Consider the following 15,195-nt stretch of genomic DNA (forward strand, 5'->3'; position numbering starts at 1 on the left):
CGTACAAATTCCCCTTTTTGTAAGTACATCGTCTCATGAAGTGTAAATGGCAGTACTTCAATAAAAATTCAAACCGAAGTTACCTACTTACCCCGTTGAAATTTTATTCACTTATGCCAATTAAAAACCATCAATCAAAAACAATTAAATAAAAATGGAAAGTCACTTGTATCTGTAAAAATATATAATAATTGTTCCGGAACGATAGTAAGCCCCCAATAACCATTTATGTCTTCAAATTTGTGTCTTGCTTATTTTTTACCGGGTACGTCTGTAATTGCATCAGCAACAAAATACCACTATACACATTGAAATTTAAACATTACCGGCAAAATGGAGACTACGTACAATTTACGCACGATTCCGACAGACATCCACGGAACAACTGAAACGGTCTAAACAAGCCGGCTAATTACGTTGGAAGTTGGTAGATCCATCGCAAAACAACTTTTGCTACGTTAATATTGTACACAATGGATTATTCCTCCGGGTTAAGCTGCCGACGATGAACAGCATTCGCAAAATGTTAACTTGAGTGTGCGATACTCATTTTTCCGGTAGTGCTGTTCGTTCGATTTATTCGCTACGGACAAACCCTTATTACAATTTTATTTTTTTTTTTTTTCATATTAACTAAGTCGTTAATGCGCTTTATCCTCAGTAGTTTACTCTTCGAATTATTTGCGTCGGATTTTTTATTAAAAATATAGCGTTTTCAACACCGCGTTGTCCAATGTTTCTGTAGTCTTTGTTATATTTACCTTGGCACAATCGATGGTGCTGTACGATAGTATACTTTTAGGAGACTGAATGCTTACAACATTTCACTTGTCCGTAAAAATTATTGCACATTTAAAATTCATGTCCCATCAATCTCCGTTTTATGCAAACACGTGGCGGAGTGATTTTTAAAGATACTAAATGGTTCAAAAGCAAAACGAAAAAAAAACTGAAAGTTAATATTATGAAATATATATTTCTCTTTATTCGTTTTCAAGCAGATGAAATACAATTTTGTTTTTTAACGTGATTTATATATTTTCAAAAAATACGGCAGCTTAGCGATACAATGTTTTCTGCGTGACATTGAAATCGGTCAATATTTTGTGGCGTATTTCCGGTAGGTAGATAACCGTTCTTCTTCTTTCTTATTAAATCATTTTGGCAGTTTCCAGATTTTTGTTCCATTGTAAATATTTCTTGCAAATTTCAATTTCTATTTGTTTATCACTATAGTTTATCTGTAAAATTTTGAATTAAAACCAAGTTCGAAGCTTTTCGTATGGCAACCTAAACATTGATTGAGTATTCCACGTCTTCTCCGCTCACTTACGCTAACAAAAATAGATGTGTATGCATCTTTGAAATAGATCGAGTGAATGGTTTTTAACCATCATAGACGTACATCTTAACTAATAGTGCACAAGGTTAGCGTTTCAAAAGTAATTATAAATCAAAATATGCCCTCAGAGTAAACAAAGTTTGAATATAGTTTCATGCACTTTAAATCCGAATTTCTCGACCTCCTAAACATCAATAGTAGCTAGTAGAAGCACTTGTAAACTTGTCCAAAGCTGAAACATTCGTCATAGTTTAAATTCACAATTTGTAAATTTGTTGCGGCACTTGTATCCTGAGTAGTAAATGCAACTCCGTTTCGTCACTTGTTTGTCCTGACAATTCACTTCCGCGACGTTTGACGATCCCTTATTAATTGGAGAAACTTTAAGATTCTGAACTGGTCATCGAGTATGATAATCGACATATATAGAAACTCCCATGTGGTATGGTATGAACGACAAAGCATCAGCTGATAGCGTCTTCTCAAGCTGCTCTCAAGCGTGTCCGTCTGCTTACAGAAGGCCACGGCGGGGCAATTTCTTCTTATCGTTGCTCTCGAAGAACATGTAATCCTGTAAAGAGCCAAACGACAGGGTTTGGAGTTAAGGCGGGTCAACTTTTTACCAGCCGATGAGACTTACAATTAAAAACAGCGCGCCCAACATGGTAGCCTTCACTCTGACGTCCAGATCCATCGGGAAGTTGATACCGAAGTTGTCCGCATCGGTAAAGTGTTCCTGCACGAATCCGGTCCACTGCTTGGTCACTTTACCGACCTCCGTGCCATCCTTGGAGAGCACCTGGGGGGAACATGGAAGTCGGAGTAGTTAGTGTGACGCTCTACCACCGACTGCGGATCAAATGTTCACTTACAACAAATTTGACATCCCCACACAGGGAACACTGGCAGCACGGACCGCGAATGATCAGCACCGTCTGACCGTGCTGATCCTTAATGTTGAACTCCGGGCGCAGCAGAGTCCACTTCTGCTCGACCGTACCGATGACCGTACCGGGCGGCGCCGATACCTCCAGCTTCTGCAGGCAGCACGGGAAGCAGCAGGACTGACAGCGGAGATCGCGCCGGAAGTGCAGCACCTCGTTCTGGAAGTTATCCAGCACCTTAATGTCGAAGGCGCGGGCCGTACCACAGCACATCCGGTTGCAGCAGCCGGTGTCCTCCAAGGCCCAGTACACCTTCTGGCCGAGTGTGTTCTTGATCTCGTACTTGTTCGCCGTCTCGAAGCCGGTGAACGCCTCCAGCAGCTCCACCTGCTGGTGCACGAGCAGCTGATCAACAGCAGTCAGGTATTCCAAGCCGGGCGGACAGTTGGGTATGCCTTGCGGAATAGGCATCCATCCAGCTGCAAGCGGAAAACGATAAACCATTAGGCGAACCATTCCCAAGCACCGACTTTCAGCTTAAAAACAAATCTTATTCTACACCACACAGCCACAGAGTGCCGGACCTTTTCTCCTCGTCCGTGATTAATTTCTCGAAGTTCTTTCCCCTATCCTCGGGTGCCTCCAGGACACATTCCCTCGATCCATCCGGCGAGCGCTTCCCGAAACGCACTCTTCGAAGGTACCGTCCACAGGTGGCCATTTTCTTCTCCAGCACGTGCCACACTACGATCGCCATCCGTCGGGCGACATAATCCTTTCGCTTCCCCGGTCGCTGCTGTCGGGTATTACCCGAGCACTCTTCCTCGTCCCTCACACACAACTGATCAACCGAAACGCAGCTGACGAAATATTGCTGGGCACATTTCTTCCCCGATCCCGGAGCCATCCTGCGCGGGCGAGTTTCACGCGTCCACTGACTGTCTTCAGCGGCCGACCGGGCGGGTTTGTATTCGCCGTTGGATGGAATCTATCAATTATTATCGGAAGTTTCACATTTAAAACACCCCTCGAAACAGCGCACGTACACCTTATCTTGGTACACCAGCAAAAGTGGTCCCGCGTGTGGAACGGACGAGATGGCCTGTCTTGCGAGTCGTTGAGGGATTGTGTGTTATCATTGCCGATTTTTTCCCCCACACGGCCGTATCGAGTGCATTGAGAAACAATACAAGCCATTTGACGGACGATTGTGCACGGTAGCTTGGTGTTTTAGATGTTTCGATCCCGGATTAGTTGTATAATGGTTGGCAAATGATTTTATAATTTGCGAAAGTACAGCTACTTTTTAAATTATCGTAAGAAAACATTTACAACCACATATGTAAATGATTTGTTACGAAATGAGACCATTTAATAGAATAAAAAGAACTGTTACATTTCTTTTGTATTCTCTTTTGTGTAAAGTACTAACTCTTAACTAAGCAATAAAAGTGAATCGATATGAAGTTGCCCTTCAAAAAAATGCATTTGAGGAGAAACCATAAGCTACTCGATAAATCCTTCGAATAGGAGCTGGCTCAGTTGAAATTTTAATCTACCTCATGTTATAAAAAGATCACCATAGAGTTTAAAACTAAAAGTAGAGTAATGGAGTTGTATAGAAACGCTCATTCATGATAAACAATAATGAATATATGAAGATTCAATAAATGGAACAAATATACTAAGGTTTATGAAGCAATGAATTCAACATTTTACATACTAATGTAGTTCAAAAACCGACGTATTTTTATTTGCACCTAATTCTATTCCTATTTCTATTTAGGACATGTCAAATGTAATATTGTTTGATACAAACAAAAGACGAAAGGGTATCAAACAATTTAGGAAAAATTTAAAACACAAAGATTAGAGGCTTTGTAGGATGAGAACTGACTAAGGATTTGAAAAATAATTCTAACATCACTAAACAGTGGTGAAGAGCGTAACCGCAGCATAAACGTCGGTTGAGCAGCTAGCAATGATTTAGAACCGTTCTTCAAATCATCAATATATGTCGTGGATTAGTCTATGAAATAAATTTAAAAAAAAGTTATAAAGAAAATTTTTTCGACAAAACGAGTTTAAACTACAAGGGTAGTGTATAAACAAGGATGATGTTATACACATGTCACTATGGTATTTGAGTAAAATTTATGAATACTTTTTAATTAATCTGCTTAACCATTAGCTTTATCTTTTTAGAAAAGAACGATACTTACTGACTTGCTGCTGGCCAAGCACCGGTTGCATGACCATGCCGGGCTGCATCACCATGCCCGGTTGCATCTGCATCTGCATGCCCGGCTGCATCTGCATCTGCACTCCCGGCTGCATCATGATCGGAGGACTCATACCGTTCGTCTGCGGCACCGCCATGTATCCGGGCGGTGCTGGAGGTCCTGCGTTCTGTAAAAGCAATCCACGCGAAAGGAGTTTCAACTGGTGTAAGAGGAAAATGCGCGCTACACCCTTACCGCTGGTGCCGATGGATACCCCGGTGAACCCGGTGGCAGCAGCGGATTGTTCGCATCCTGTCCGACCGACGGATACAGCTGATTACCGCCCGCTTGCTGTTGCTTCTCTTCGAGGGGGATTTTTTCCGGAGTAGCCGACATGCTGCTGGATTTTTAATGTCCGCCGATGAACTGAAATGGGGCGAATAAAGAGAGAATGGCGCAAATTAACACTAATCTGCCATTGACCGATGCACTACGGTGTGGTATTTTGAAACACTGGTGAAGAAACATTTCCAAACAAAGATTGCAATGGGAAGCGACACCGTACACCCGATACTGCAATCAATGTTTTCCTTTTGGATGATTTGTAGGTTTTGTCTGTCTTTTGTGATAGGTTTTTATTGTGCAACAATAGTACTACGATCACATATCAATGTTGTGACTATTTAGCAATTGCAGCGGCAGCCCAGGCTTACGAGAGGAATTATTTCTCCAGCTCACTTCAGCTTAGTCGCGTTAATCGTCGCACGTGTCTCAAGTTTGCTCAATGATTCAGCAGATGATACTAACGACCGGCCGGTGAACGTTAGTAGCTTCACGTGCTGTTGATTATACAATCGAGCCGATTAAGTTGAATATGCGTAATCGTGGAGACTCTTCACACGACACGTTGTTGAAGTGCATTCACAACGGAATGTTCTTATCGTTTAGTTTTTAAGGGCATAGAAAAATAATAAAATACAGGTATGTAAATTTAACAATATAATCCAATCCATTCATAAGTTTGTTGGCTTCTTCACAAATGTCATTAGTAAAATGAACAATCAATATTTATTAACTGTTTATTTTGTATTCAAATGGTACCCGATGATTCGCGTTTGATTTATTCATTTTATATTTTATAGACAAACAATTTCTGATTATCATAAGATAACGACGCGATCTGTCAGTGTCTTGTCAAACACACACAAGAAGTAACCAAGAACTCAGACCGCGTCGTCATGTATCCGCGAAGACCCTTGACGGATCGCTAGCGCCGTTTTAAACGTCGATGAAGTTCTCGAAGCGGCTGGAACTCTTTTTCCTTTTTCCCATATAAGGTTTACATGCAATTTTTTTTATAAAATGTTATATTTGGGTAAAATAAAATATTTAAAAAAAATGTGCATGTAAACCTTATACCAGAAAATTATTTGGAAAATGTTGGATACCACAATGCCCAGAACGTCCAATCGATTTGATCACTACAACTTTTCCCCCACCGGTTGAATGATCACCTCATGCACCTGCACGTGCGAGGGAGTGCCCAGAGCGTACAGGATCGCCCCAACAACGTCCTCCGGCTCAAGCATGGGGAATTCATTGACTGGGAACCCATCCGGGATCATCTCCGTCCGAACGATACCCGGGCTGATGCTCTGCAAGGATGCGGAAAACATATAGTACTGCTTTTGCTTTAATATCCCAGCCTCCGTTCCGCTATGCCAAGACATACCGTGACCTTCACCTTGCTGCTGTCATGCCGCAGCTCGTTGCGCAGCGTTTCCGTTATCGCCGTCACGGCGTACTTGGACGCACCGTATACGTTGAGGTTCGGCAGATCGATGTACTTGTGGCCGGCGATGCTGTTCACGTTCACGATGTGGCCCGCAACCGAGCGAGCCTTCATCGAGCGGTGCGCCTCGCGGGTGCACAGGACCAACCCCAGCACGTTGGTGTCCAGCACGGTGCGCAGCTCGGCCGTATTGCCGGGTGTCAGCAGAGTGACCGTCGGTTTCGACACGCCGGCATTGTTGATCAGCACATCGACACCGCCGAACTGGCGCGTCACGAACTCGAACGCACCAAGAATCGATCGCTCGTCCGTTACGTCGCACGGGTGCGCGTGAATCCGGTGGCCCACTTCCGCCGGTAGACCGGTTCGGAGTGCTTCGATGCGTTCCGCGCGTCTCGCCAGTCCCACCGTGATTAGGCCGGCACGGGCCAACGCCTGCACTGTGGCCGCACCAATGCCCGAGCTTGCGCCGGTAACAATAGCAACTTTTCCAACCCAACGCTCCATCTTGGACGGACGTTACACAGACTTTAACGCCACTTCGCACAAATCGAAGGGTTTTTATATGTAAACGAAGCAATACATATATATCTAGCAACTATCAAGTGCTCGTCAAACAGGGAACATGACGGACGAAGGTCCAGCGATGGGAAAACAACGCAGTAAACTTGGCCTTGAAAAACATTCCCTAGTCATTAAACATTAGCTCACATTAGCTTTAGCACTAGAATACATTACTCGAGCTTTTTTGCTCTACACCGACCTAGCAGAGTGATTGAGAGGTGCATCAACAGTTAACTAATATTGTTGTGAAAGCAACGGCCCGTTCGGGCGGTTCAAAAGAAACCGGTTGGAGCTATCAGGAAAAGGCTTAAGAGTTGTGGTGAGATGCTGCGTCCGTTAGCTGGTCAAGGATATACTCTAGGACCTAGAAAGGAAATAAAAGGGACTCCAGCCATCAAGAAAACACGTGTAAATTTTTTAACACTCGAGTCACTTGAATCGGAGAATAAAAAAGGACAAGTGTTTAGAAAGTAGAAAGTAGAAAAGGACAAGTGTTTAGAGAATAGAAAGAAACTCGAAACGAAAACTGTTGCAGGACGCAACAAATATACTAAAAAGTAGCCGTTCAAGACGTCGAAAAAATTTTTAAAAGTGCGGTCAAAAATACCGCTAAAAAGCATTCGGAACTGGTCAAGTTAATTCGTAGAAATTGTTTTCTTTTAAAAAACCTTTGATTTTAAGAAAAGCCTTGTTTTTGGGGAAATATTTAGTCTTTTTCGAAATATTGAAAACGAAAATTTCGATCAAAATGACCGCTATTTGGATTCTGGTGTTAAGTAAAAAAAGCCAGTTGAAAATGATTGCTCAATTACGTTTTATTAAAACCAGCTTTCTAATAGAGCGTTGATGATTTTGTTCGGATGGCCACGATCAACGATACCGAATGGCAATGGCTATCTTTTCTAAGTTATTCTTAATTATGTGGCCAGTTGAATCAACCTTCTGGTCGAAAAACTGAAATAATTAAGGCAATTTGCCTTCTTCTGCTTCTGTCGTATTTTGAAGTCCCGCAGTACGGTCCGTGACCAGCCTTCCAATCAAATGTTTAACCTTTCTCCATGGATGACAGAATACTAAAATATCCACATCAGTTGAATTCGTCGAACACTAGGTATCTCACAACATCCAACATGTTTGCTCCAGAATAATGGCTGTGCAAACAAACCGTCAAACATAGGCCCTTTACGGTTTTGGCCATAACAAATTCACTTTTAATAAAACAAATGATTGCTTATTTTATTTCATACTTGGTCAATAAACATAATAGCTAAACCCAACTCCCTTACAAGTATCCAAGCGTTTAAACAAGCATCTCGATTTAAAACGGATAACGATTTATTACATCTTTGAAACTGTACTGTATCACAACATTTGAAATTCAAACTTGATGCTACTTTTGGAGGAGTATGGTTTTGTTCTTCTTCCTTTCCATTAAAAAATAATGCTGTTATATGTTTCGTCTCTTGTTTGGTGTAGTAAATATTATTCCACCAATTTGAAAGGTATTGAGGGTCTCAGTGATCATATTTAGGATGATCTTTTAATTATTTCAATGTTGATCGATTTCATTCATTCGATTTTCATAGGATACAGCAAAATTATCCACAAGACTTTGTGACTGCTTTGCACATATTTCTTTCCTGTATTAAACTTTAGCAGCCACCAAATTGCAGCAATATTATATGTATGTTGTGTTTCAATCCGATACCTATGTAAACCCAATGTAATAGAAATATTTTGAAAATAAACGAAAGAAATAAACAAACTGTAACTGTAACTGTAACTGCTTGGCAAACGATACGAGAACAGCACTTATCCTTAGTTGTTTGACCTGGACCAGCCAAATTTTCGGTTAAAAGAATGTACATGTATTATAGGAATTATTTGCTCATGTCCACAGCGAGTTCGAGGCCCCCCCTGCGGTCGGTTAGTCCGCGCCGCGTAAAACCAGCCACAATGGAAACACCCGGCGCAGAGTAGGTTTATTTCGTTTGCTACTATTTAGCATAAACACTTTCGAACCATGTAATTGTTTACACAAGCACCGCTCGACCGTTAGACGCCGAAGTAAACATAAAAAAAGGAAGCATGATTCTCAATAATAGAAGAAAAAAACTATTTTCCTCTCCAAACAGTTACCCTGGAAGCATCAGAGCATACATTCGGGGCAAGCTACGGTATGTATGGATACATGCTGGTAATTAAAACATGATGGCCCACTGACAACGACCGATGGTTTTAAATTTGTTGCCGTTGTGTGCGTTGCGCTTCAAGCTCGACAAACGTGTGAATCTATAAAAGGGCGTTGAAAGGTTTAAACATTTACGATCACGGACCCTGGCAGTTCTCAATTGGAGAGTGTTTTTGAAAAAATTTTTTATTCTGGGGCCTTCGTAATGTGATTCCAAATCCATTTAATTTTATTTTAATTTTCAATGTTGACATGATCTTACTTTCTTTAAAATAGTAATATTTTATTAATATGGTTTACAAACCTAAAATATGTTACTTGAAATGTTGTTCAAATCCAAAACAAAGAGATTTTTTATTATTAAACCCATGTGTCGTATCAAAACGTATGTGTCACCCCCTTCTGGTAGTCTCCTTTCTCTTTCTTTCCAGCGTTACTTCAAATCACATGCATATTCAAGCGAATATATGCATATATTTTCAAATTGCCAATCTTGCCCCAACCATACTTGGCATAACTCCCCATGGGGCCTTTATCGCTTTCACCCGGGACATAAACTAAACACGACTGTAACTCACACTAGCAGATGCGTAGCAGCGAGTAAGCGGCTAGATAAGGTTTCGAGTTCACATACGGTTCTTTGATTTTGTTTTTTTTTTTCCTGTACAAATCGTTCCGAGCATCTCGGAGCCAGTCGTAAATCGATCGTCGAGCTGATCGGGCGCAAACGGCAAGTTTAACATCTACACACGCTTTAGCGGAAATATTATACCAGAACGATGGACCGTTGGGTAGGAAAAGTGGCCATAGTGACCGGTGCTAGTTCCGGCATCGGTGCAGCGACCGTGAAAGCCCTTGCCAACGCCGGGATGATCACGATCGGGCTGGCAAGGCGAGTGGAACGAGTGGATGAGTTAAAAAAGGAACTCCCGGCCGAGGCGGCCAGTAGAGTCCATGGATTCCACTGTGACGTCACCAAGGAGGAGGACATTCTGGCAGCTTTCGCCCACGTCGAGAAGGTTTTCGGTGGTGTGGATGTGCTGATCAATAATGCCGGAATAGCGAAGGGAAAGATCGGCGTCCTGCAGGCGGATAATACCGCAACGCTGCGCCAAGTGGTCGATACGAATCTGATGGGCTTGGCCCTCTGTAGCCGGGAAGCGTTCCAGTCGATGAAACGACGCTCGGTCGATGGACACATTGTGCACATCAACAGCATCCTCGGCCACAACGTTCCAGAGAACAACCTCAACATATACGCCGCCACCAAGTACGGCGTGACGGCACTTACCGAAACCATGCGCCACGAGCTCCGATTGGCCGGCACTAAAATCAAAGTCACGGTAAGTAACACAGTTGTTGGTGTGTGTTGAAGTTACGATCCTCTCTTATCTTAACCAGCTGGCGGGCAGGTGCGTGATAAGATTGTTGTATTGTTATACTTATCAAGAACATTTTGTGTAGTTTTTAGGGCAGACTCTAGTGATAACAAAATCATATCAAAGAGCTCCTCAGGATTACCTGTTTGATCGTCAAGTTGGTTGCTGTCAGACGAAACATAATGAACCGATACAAACATGGATCTTTGGGTAGGAGAAGTGGTCCTAGTTCTGGAATCGGTGTAGCGACCGTAAAAACCCTTGTCATCGCAGAAATGATTACAATCAGGTTGGCAAGAAGAGTGAAACAAATTGAAGAGCTTGAGATAGTATCTCCCGGTTGAGGCAGCCGGTAGAGTCCATGGATTCCGCAGTGATGTCACGATATTCTGGCAGATTTTGTCCACGTCACAGGTTTACGGGGGAGTGGACGTGCTGGTTAATAATGCCGGAATGGCAAGAAACAATGACGGTATACTATAGGCGAATAAATCGACAGTGCTTCGATCGATCGATAAGAATCTGATGGATTTGGCCCTCTGCAGCCGGTAGGCGCTCCCATCGATGAAACGTCGCTCTGTCGACGGACATGTCGTGTATTTAAATAGTATACTCGGTCACATGGTATTGGCGTTCAAGAGCTAGCATATAATCGTCAACCATGTATGATGTGACGATACTGACAGAAACAGTGAGCCACGAACTGCCATTAGCAGGAACTAAGATCACAGTCACGGTGAGCACGAGTGTTGGGACGAATGTTTGTCAGTTGCTGAATGTTATTTGCAAAATAAATAAGTACGATATCTTAAAGATTTCAGGTACTCTCTCTATGACGGAGAACATTTTCTCAAGTTCCATCTGTTTGTATTTTCTCATTTGCAGAGCATCAGCCCGGGTCTGGTTAGGACGGAGATCATTTCCGATCCCAGCTCAGTCGTAGGGTGGCCCATCCTAGAGCCGGAAGACATTTCGGACGCAATCCTATACGCCCTGGGAACACCGCCCCGCGTGCAGATTCACGAGCTGACCATAAAACCGGTTGGTGAACGTGTGTAAGGTGACGAACGGTGCTAGTCACGAATGTGTAGTATTGTTGGTCAAGTTTAAAAATGTAGATTTACCAAATTTTTAGAAGAATTTAAAGTAAATAAATAGAAGAAAAATGCCGCGCTATACTACAGACTATTATTTTGCTTCGACTATTGTAAAGGAAATCAACACTACTACTACTCCAATAAGACTCTCTGATTACATCTGATAGAAAACTCATCTAGACCATAAAAACCTGAACAGTGAAATCATGCAGGTGCCTGCAATGCAAACCGACGTTTGCCTCCCTTCTACACCCAGGAATGACGAACGCAACTCACCGTGACGTGCGTTGCACGTTGCTCACAACCCCAAAGTGTTATCGATAACGCACACTGAGATTAGATAGTGCAGAGATGTAATTTGCTTGTCTAAGTTTTACAGTCCATTGCTTAGATGAAGACGCCACTATTTAGGCTAGTCATCAATCGTCCGTCGTGGAAGAGTGATCGCGTCTCACAAGCGGTGTGCCTCATTTCAAGAAAGCACAACAAACATTCCCCAACACCACAAACATGGACCGCTGGGTAGGAAAGGTAGCAATAGTAACCGGTGCTAGTTCCGGAATCGGTGCAGCGACCGTAATAGCCCTTGCCAACGCCGGGATGATCACGATCGGGCTTGCGAGGCGAGTGGATCGCATTAAAGAGCTGAAGAAGCAGCTCACGGCCGAGGCGGCCGGTAGACTCCACGCGTTCCGCTGTGACGTCACCAAGGAGGACGATATTCTGGTGGCGTTCAAGCACGTCGAGCAAGTGTACGGCGGTGTGGATGTGCTGGTCAACAATGCCGGTGTTGCCCGAAGCACGATCGGTGTGTTGAGCGCGAATAATACACAGGCTCTGCGCGACGTTATCGATACGAATCTGATGGGTTTGGCCCTCTGCAGCCGGGAAGCGTTCCAGTCGATGAAGAAACGTTCGGCCGATGGACATATCCTGCATATCAACAGCATCCTCGGCCACACGGTACTACCGATGGGCACGCTGAATGTCTATCCGGCGTCCAAGTACGGCGTGACGGCACTCACGGAAACGATGCGCCATGAACTTCGGTTAGCGGAAACCAAAATCAAAGTCACGGTGAGTGTCAATATGTGTCTTATCTTATCTGACGCTTACCGAAGCACAATTGAACTATTTGAGTGATTCTTCAAAAACCATCATATTCAAAGCATTCGTGTGAAGGCTCTCAATTAATTCTTATTCAAGCATAATATTCAGTTCTTATGTCGTTCAAATGGGACATTAATTTATTTCATTGCTAGTGTTTTGTCTATCCTTCGTAATATGTATTGAATGATCCTCAAAAATCGACATACTTCAAAGATAAAAAAGCTTCCATTTGCCAAATAATGTCCGTATAACGCACCCATTTCCGCCGTTGCATAATACAATATCTGCGGTGTCATTTACAGAGCATCAGCCCGGGTCTGGTGCGAACGGAGATTATCGGCGACTTCGCGGTCGACACAGTGCCGATTCTCGAGCCGGAAGACATTGCGGACGCGATCCTGTACGCGCTCGGCACGCCGCCCCGTGTGCAGATTCACGAGCTGACCATAAAACCGGTTGGCGAAAGTATGTAAGGCGGTATCGGCGAACACCGCCAGCATCCACAATCGTCCACGCACGGTTACCCGGTTTCGCGTGTACGTGTATGGGTGTTGCATATTTTGGGAATTCGAAAAAAGAAAATGAGAAAAACTCAAGCCTCAAAAATGAAAGAATAAATAAAAACGCGAGAAAAAAAACCCCTGAGTGGTGAATTTATATGCAACGAGAAGGGAAGATTCTGCTGAAGTCGGTGCGACTTTCTATAGACGTTTCTTCACAACTCTGCGCCATCCGATGAAGGTATTCTTTTCTCACAACGCATCCACTTTCGGCTGATAGCATATTTCATTTTTTATACTAAGTAGGTGCTTAAGACTTAAACAACTTTTAGACGATTTTTCTAAATTGTGTGATTCATCCAAAATGCGTAGGCGACCAGGTTAATAAAAGCGCTAATGTATCCCAATCCTGTTCTACGTCAGGTTCTTTTCATTTATACATGTAGTTTGTATAAATTAATTAAATTCCTCAAAATAATTGAATCGAAAAAGAAGCTTGAAATCACTCAGGTCTCGTGTTGAATCGGAATAAACTTAAATAATGCCCAGGGTAACAGTATACAATCTCACCTATCTCCGATAAAGTTTAACGAGTTTGATGTTTAATCTTCGACTGGATTTTTCGATAAGTGGATCGTTTACTAGTTGCATGCATAACAGAGCCGTTATCAAAATCTCCTTCATCGGAGATAAGATAACTGTCATCAGAAGGTTAGGGTTCTATGCGAAAGTTTATACAGTTTAGTGTAATTTGGATAACGTCGGTCGGAAGTCTTTGCGGAAACGATGGATCGTTGGGTAGGAAAAGTGGCCGTAGTGACCGGTGCTAGTTCCGGAATTGGTGCAGCGATCGTGAAAGCCCTTGCCAACGCCGGGATGATCACGATCGGGCTGGCAAGGCGAGTGGAACGAGTGGATGAGTTAAAGAAGGAACTCCCGTCCGAAGCGGCTGGTAGACTCCATGGATTTCACTGTGACGTCACCAAGGAGGAGGACATTCTGGCAGCGTTTAAACACGTCGAGAAGGTTTTCGGTGGTGTGGACGTGCTGGTCAACAATGCGGGTGTTGCCCGTGCTTCAGTTCAGCTTTTCACGCCCAATAACACGGCGGAACTGCGCCAGGTGGTCGATACGAATCTGATGGGCTTGGCCCTCTGCAGCCGGGAAGCATTCCAATCGATGAAAGCACGCTCGGTTGACGGACACATCGTGAACATTAACAGTGTCCTCGGTCACACGGTTCCGCCATTAGCAAGCTTCAACATCTACGCACCGACCAAGTTCGGTGTGACGGCACTCACGGAAACGATGCGCCACGAGCTACGCCTGGCTGGAACTAAAATCAAAGTTACGGTAAGTGGAGGTCTTAGACGCTGGTATTGACTCTCCAGTACTTTCCAGTACTGTTTAAACGAATCAAAACACCCTGTCCACTCGATTGTAGAGCATCAGCCCAGGGCTCGTGAAGACGGAAGCCGTTCCGAGCGCACTTCTGAACGATGACACGCCCATCCTGGAGCCGGAGGATATTGCCGACGCTCTTCTGTACGTGCTCGGTACCCCGCCGAGGGTGCAGGTCCACGAGCTCATGTTGAGACCGGTTGGTGAGATGTTGTAATGCAGTGGTCGCCAACCTCACCACATACACACACGATTGTGCGCAGGGACGGAGTAAAGTGAAATTTGCAGCAAGAAAAATATTGTTCAACTAAAATACACCACACTTCAACTAATCGGATTAATTTCCAACTGTAGTAGTCGAATCTTTTATCAAACAGTAATTAATTTTATGTTTGGGGAGCTCTTTTTTGGTTTGTACTTTTACGCAACCCAACTAATATAGCCAGTTGAAAAAAATAGTAGCAATGATCGAACCATTTTTTATCATAACCTTAAAATATCAAAATACTTTCTAACAAAAACGATTAATTTGAATCATCTCATATGAAATGTGTGACTTTACCGTTCAATCATACCAAAACACACTAGAAAAGAATTGAAAATATGTTACAACAATATTGTTACAGAGTATGATATAAGAATTGAAAATATGCTACGAAAATATGTGAAAACAAAATTTACTTAATATTAATCAAGTTAAAGTGCATTATCAT

The 15,195-nt window shown here is 43.2% G+C and overlaps 5 protein-coding genes across 5 annotated transcripts; 3 read left to right on the forward strand and 2 right to left on the reverse strand.

Annotated features, from left to right (window-relative positions):
• Positions 1-1,030: 1,030 nt before the first annotated feature.
• On the reverse strand, positions 1,031-4,844 carry LOC131266281 (phospholipid scramblase 2-like). Its single transcript, XM_058268726.1, has 6 exons — positions 4,704-4,844; positions 4,552-4,635; positions 4,449-4,491; positions 2,215-2,705; positions 1,983-2,141; positions 1,031-1,913 (listed from the first exon to the last, which is right to left on the reverse strand). The coding sequence occupies exons 1-6, from the start codon at positions 4,842-4,844 to the stop codon at positions 1,854-1,856; spliced, it is 978 nt and encodes a 325-aa protein (XP_058124709.1). The 3' UTR covers positions 1,031-1,853.
• Positions 4,845-5,481: 637 nt separating this feature from the next.
• On the reverse strand, positions 5,482-6,747 carry LOC131266282 (farnesol dehydrogenase-like). Its single transcript, XM_058268727.1, has 2 exons — positions 6,181-6,747; positions 5,482-6,103 (listed from the first exon to the last, which is right to left on the reverse strand). Exons 1-2 carry the CDS (start codon positions 6,745-6,747, stop codon positions 5,930-5,932), a joined length of 741 nt encoding a protein of 246 aa, XP_058124710.1. The 3' UTR covers positions 5,482-5,929.
• Positions 6,748-9,700: 2,953 nt separating this feature from the next.
• LOC131266283 (farnesol dehydrogenase-like) lies at positions 9,701-11,542 on the forward strand. Its single transcript, XM_058268728.1, has 2 exons — positions 9,701-10,338; positions 11,260-11,542. The coding sequence occupies exons 1-2, from the start codon at positions 9,775-9,777 to the stop codon at positions 11,431-11,433; spliced, it is 738 nt and encodes a 245-aa protein (XP_058124711.1). The 5' UTR covers positions 9,701-9,774; the 3' UTR covers positions 11,434-11,542.
• A 369-nt stretch (positions 11,543-11,911) lies between these two features.
• Positions 11,912-13,299, forward strand: LOC131266284 (farnesol dehydrogenase-like). The gene is made up of 2 exons (XM_058268730.1): positions 11,912-12,548; positions 12,884-13,299. Exons 1-2 carry the CDS (start codon positions 11,982-11,984, stop codon positions 13,052-13,054), a joined length of 738 nt encoding a protein of 245 aa, XP_058124713.1. The 5' UTR covers positions 11,912-11,981; the 3' UTR covers positions 13,055-13,299.
• Positions 13,300-13,867: 568 nt separating this feature from the next.
• On the forward strand, positions 13,868-14,699 carry LOC131266285 (farnesol dehydrogenase-like). The gene is made up of 2 exons (XM_058268731.1): positions 13,868-14,434; positions 14,526-14,699. The coding sequence occupies exons 1-2, from the start codon at positions 13,868-13,870 to the stop codon at positions 14,697-14,699; spliced, it is 741 nt and encodes a 246-aa protein (XP_058124714.1).
• Positions 14,700-15,195: the final 496 nt, after the last annotated feature.

Source organism: Anopheles coustani, chromosome 2 (assembly GCF_943734705.1).
Source record: "Anopheles coustani chromosome 2, idAnoCousDA_361_x.2, whole genome shotgun sequence".
Classification (NCBI taxonomy): domain Eukaryota; kingdom Metazoa; phylum Arthropoda; class Insecta; order Diptera; family Culicidae; genus Anopheles; species Anopheles coustani.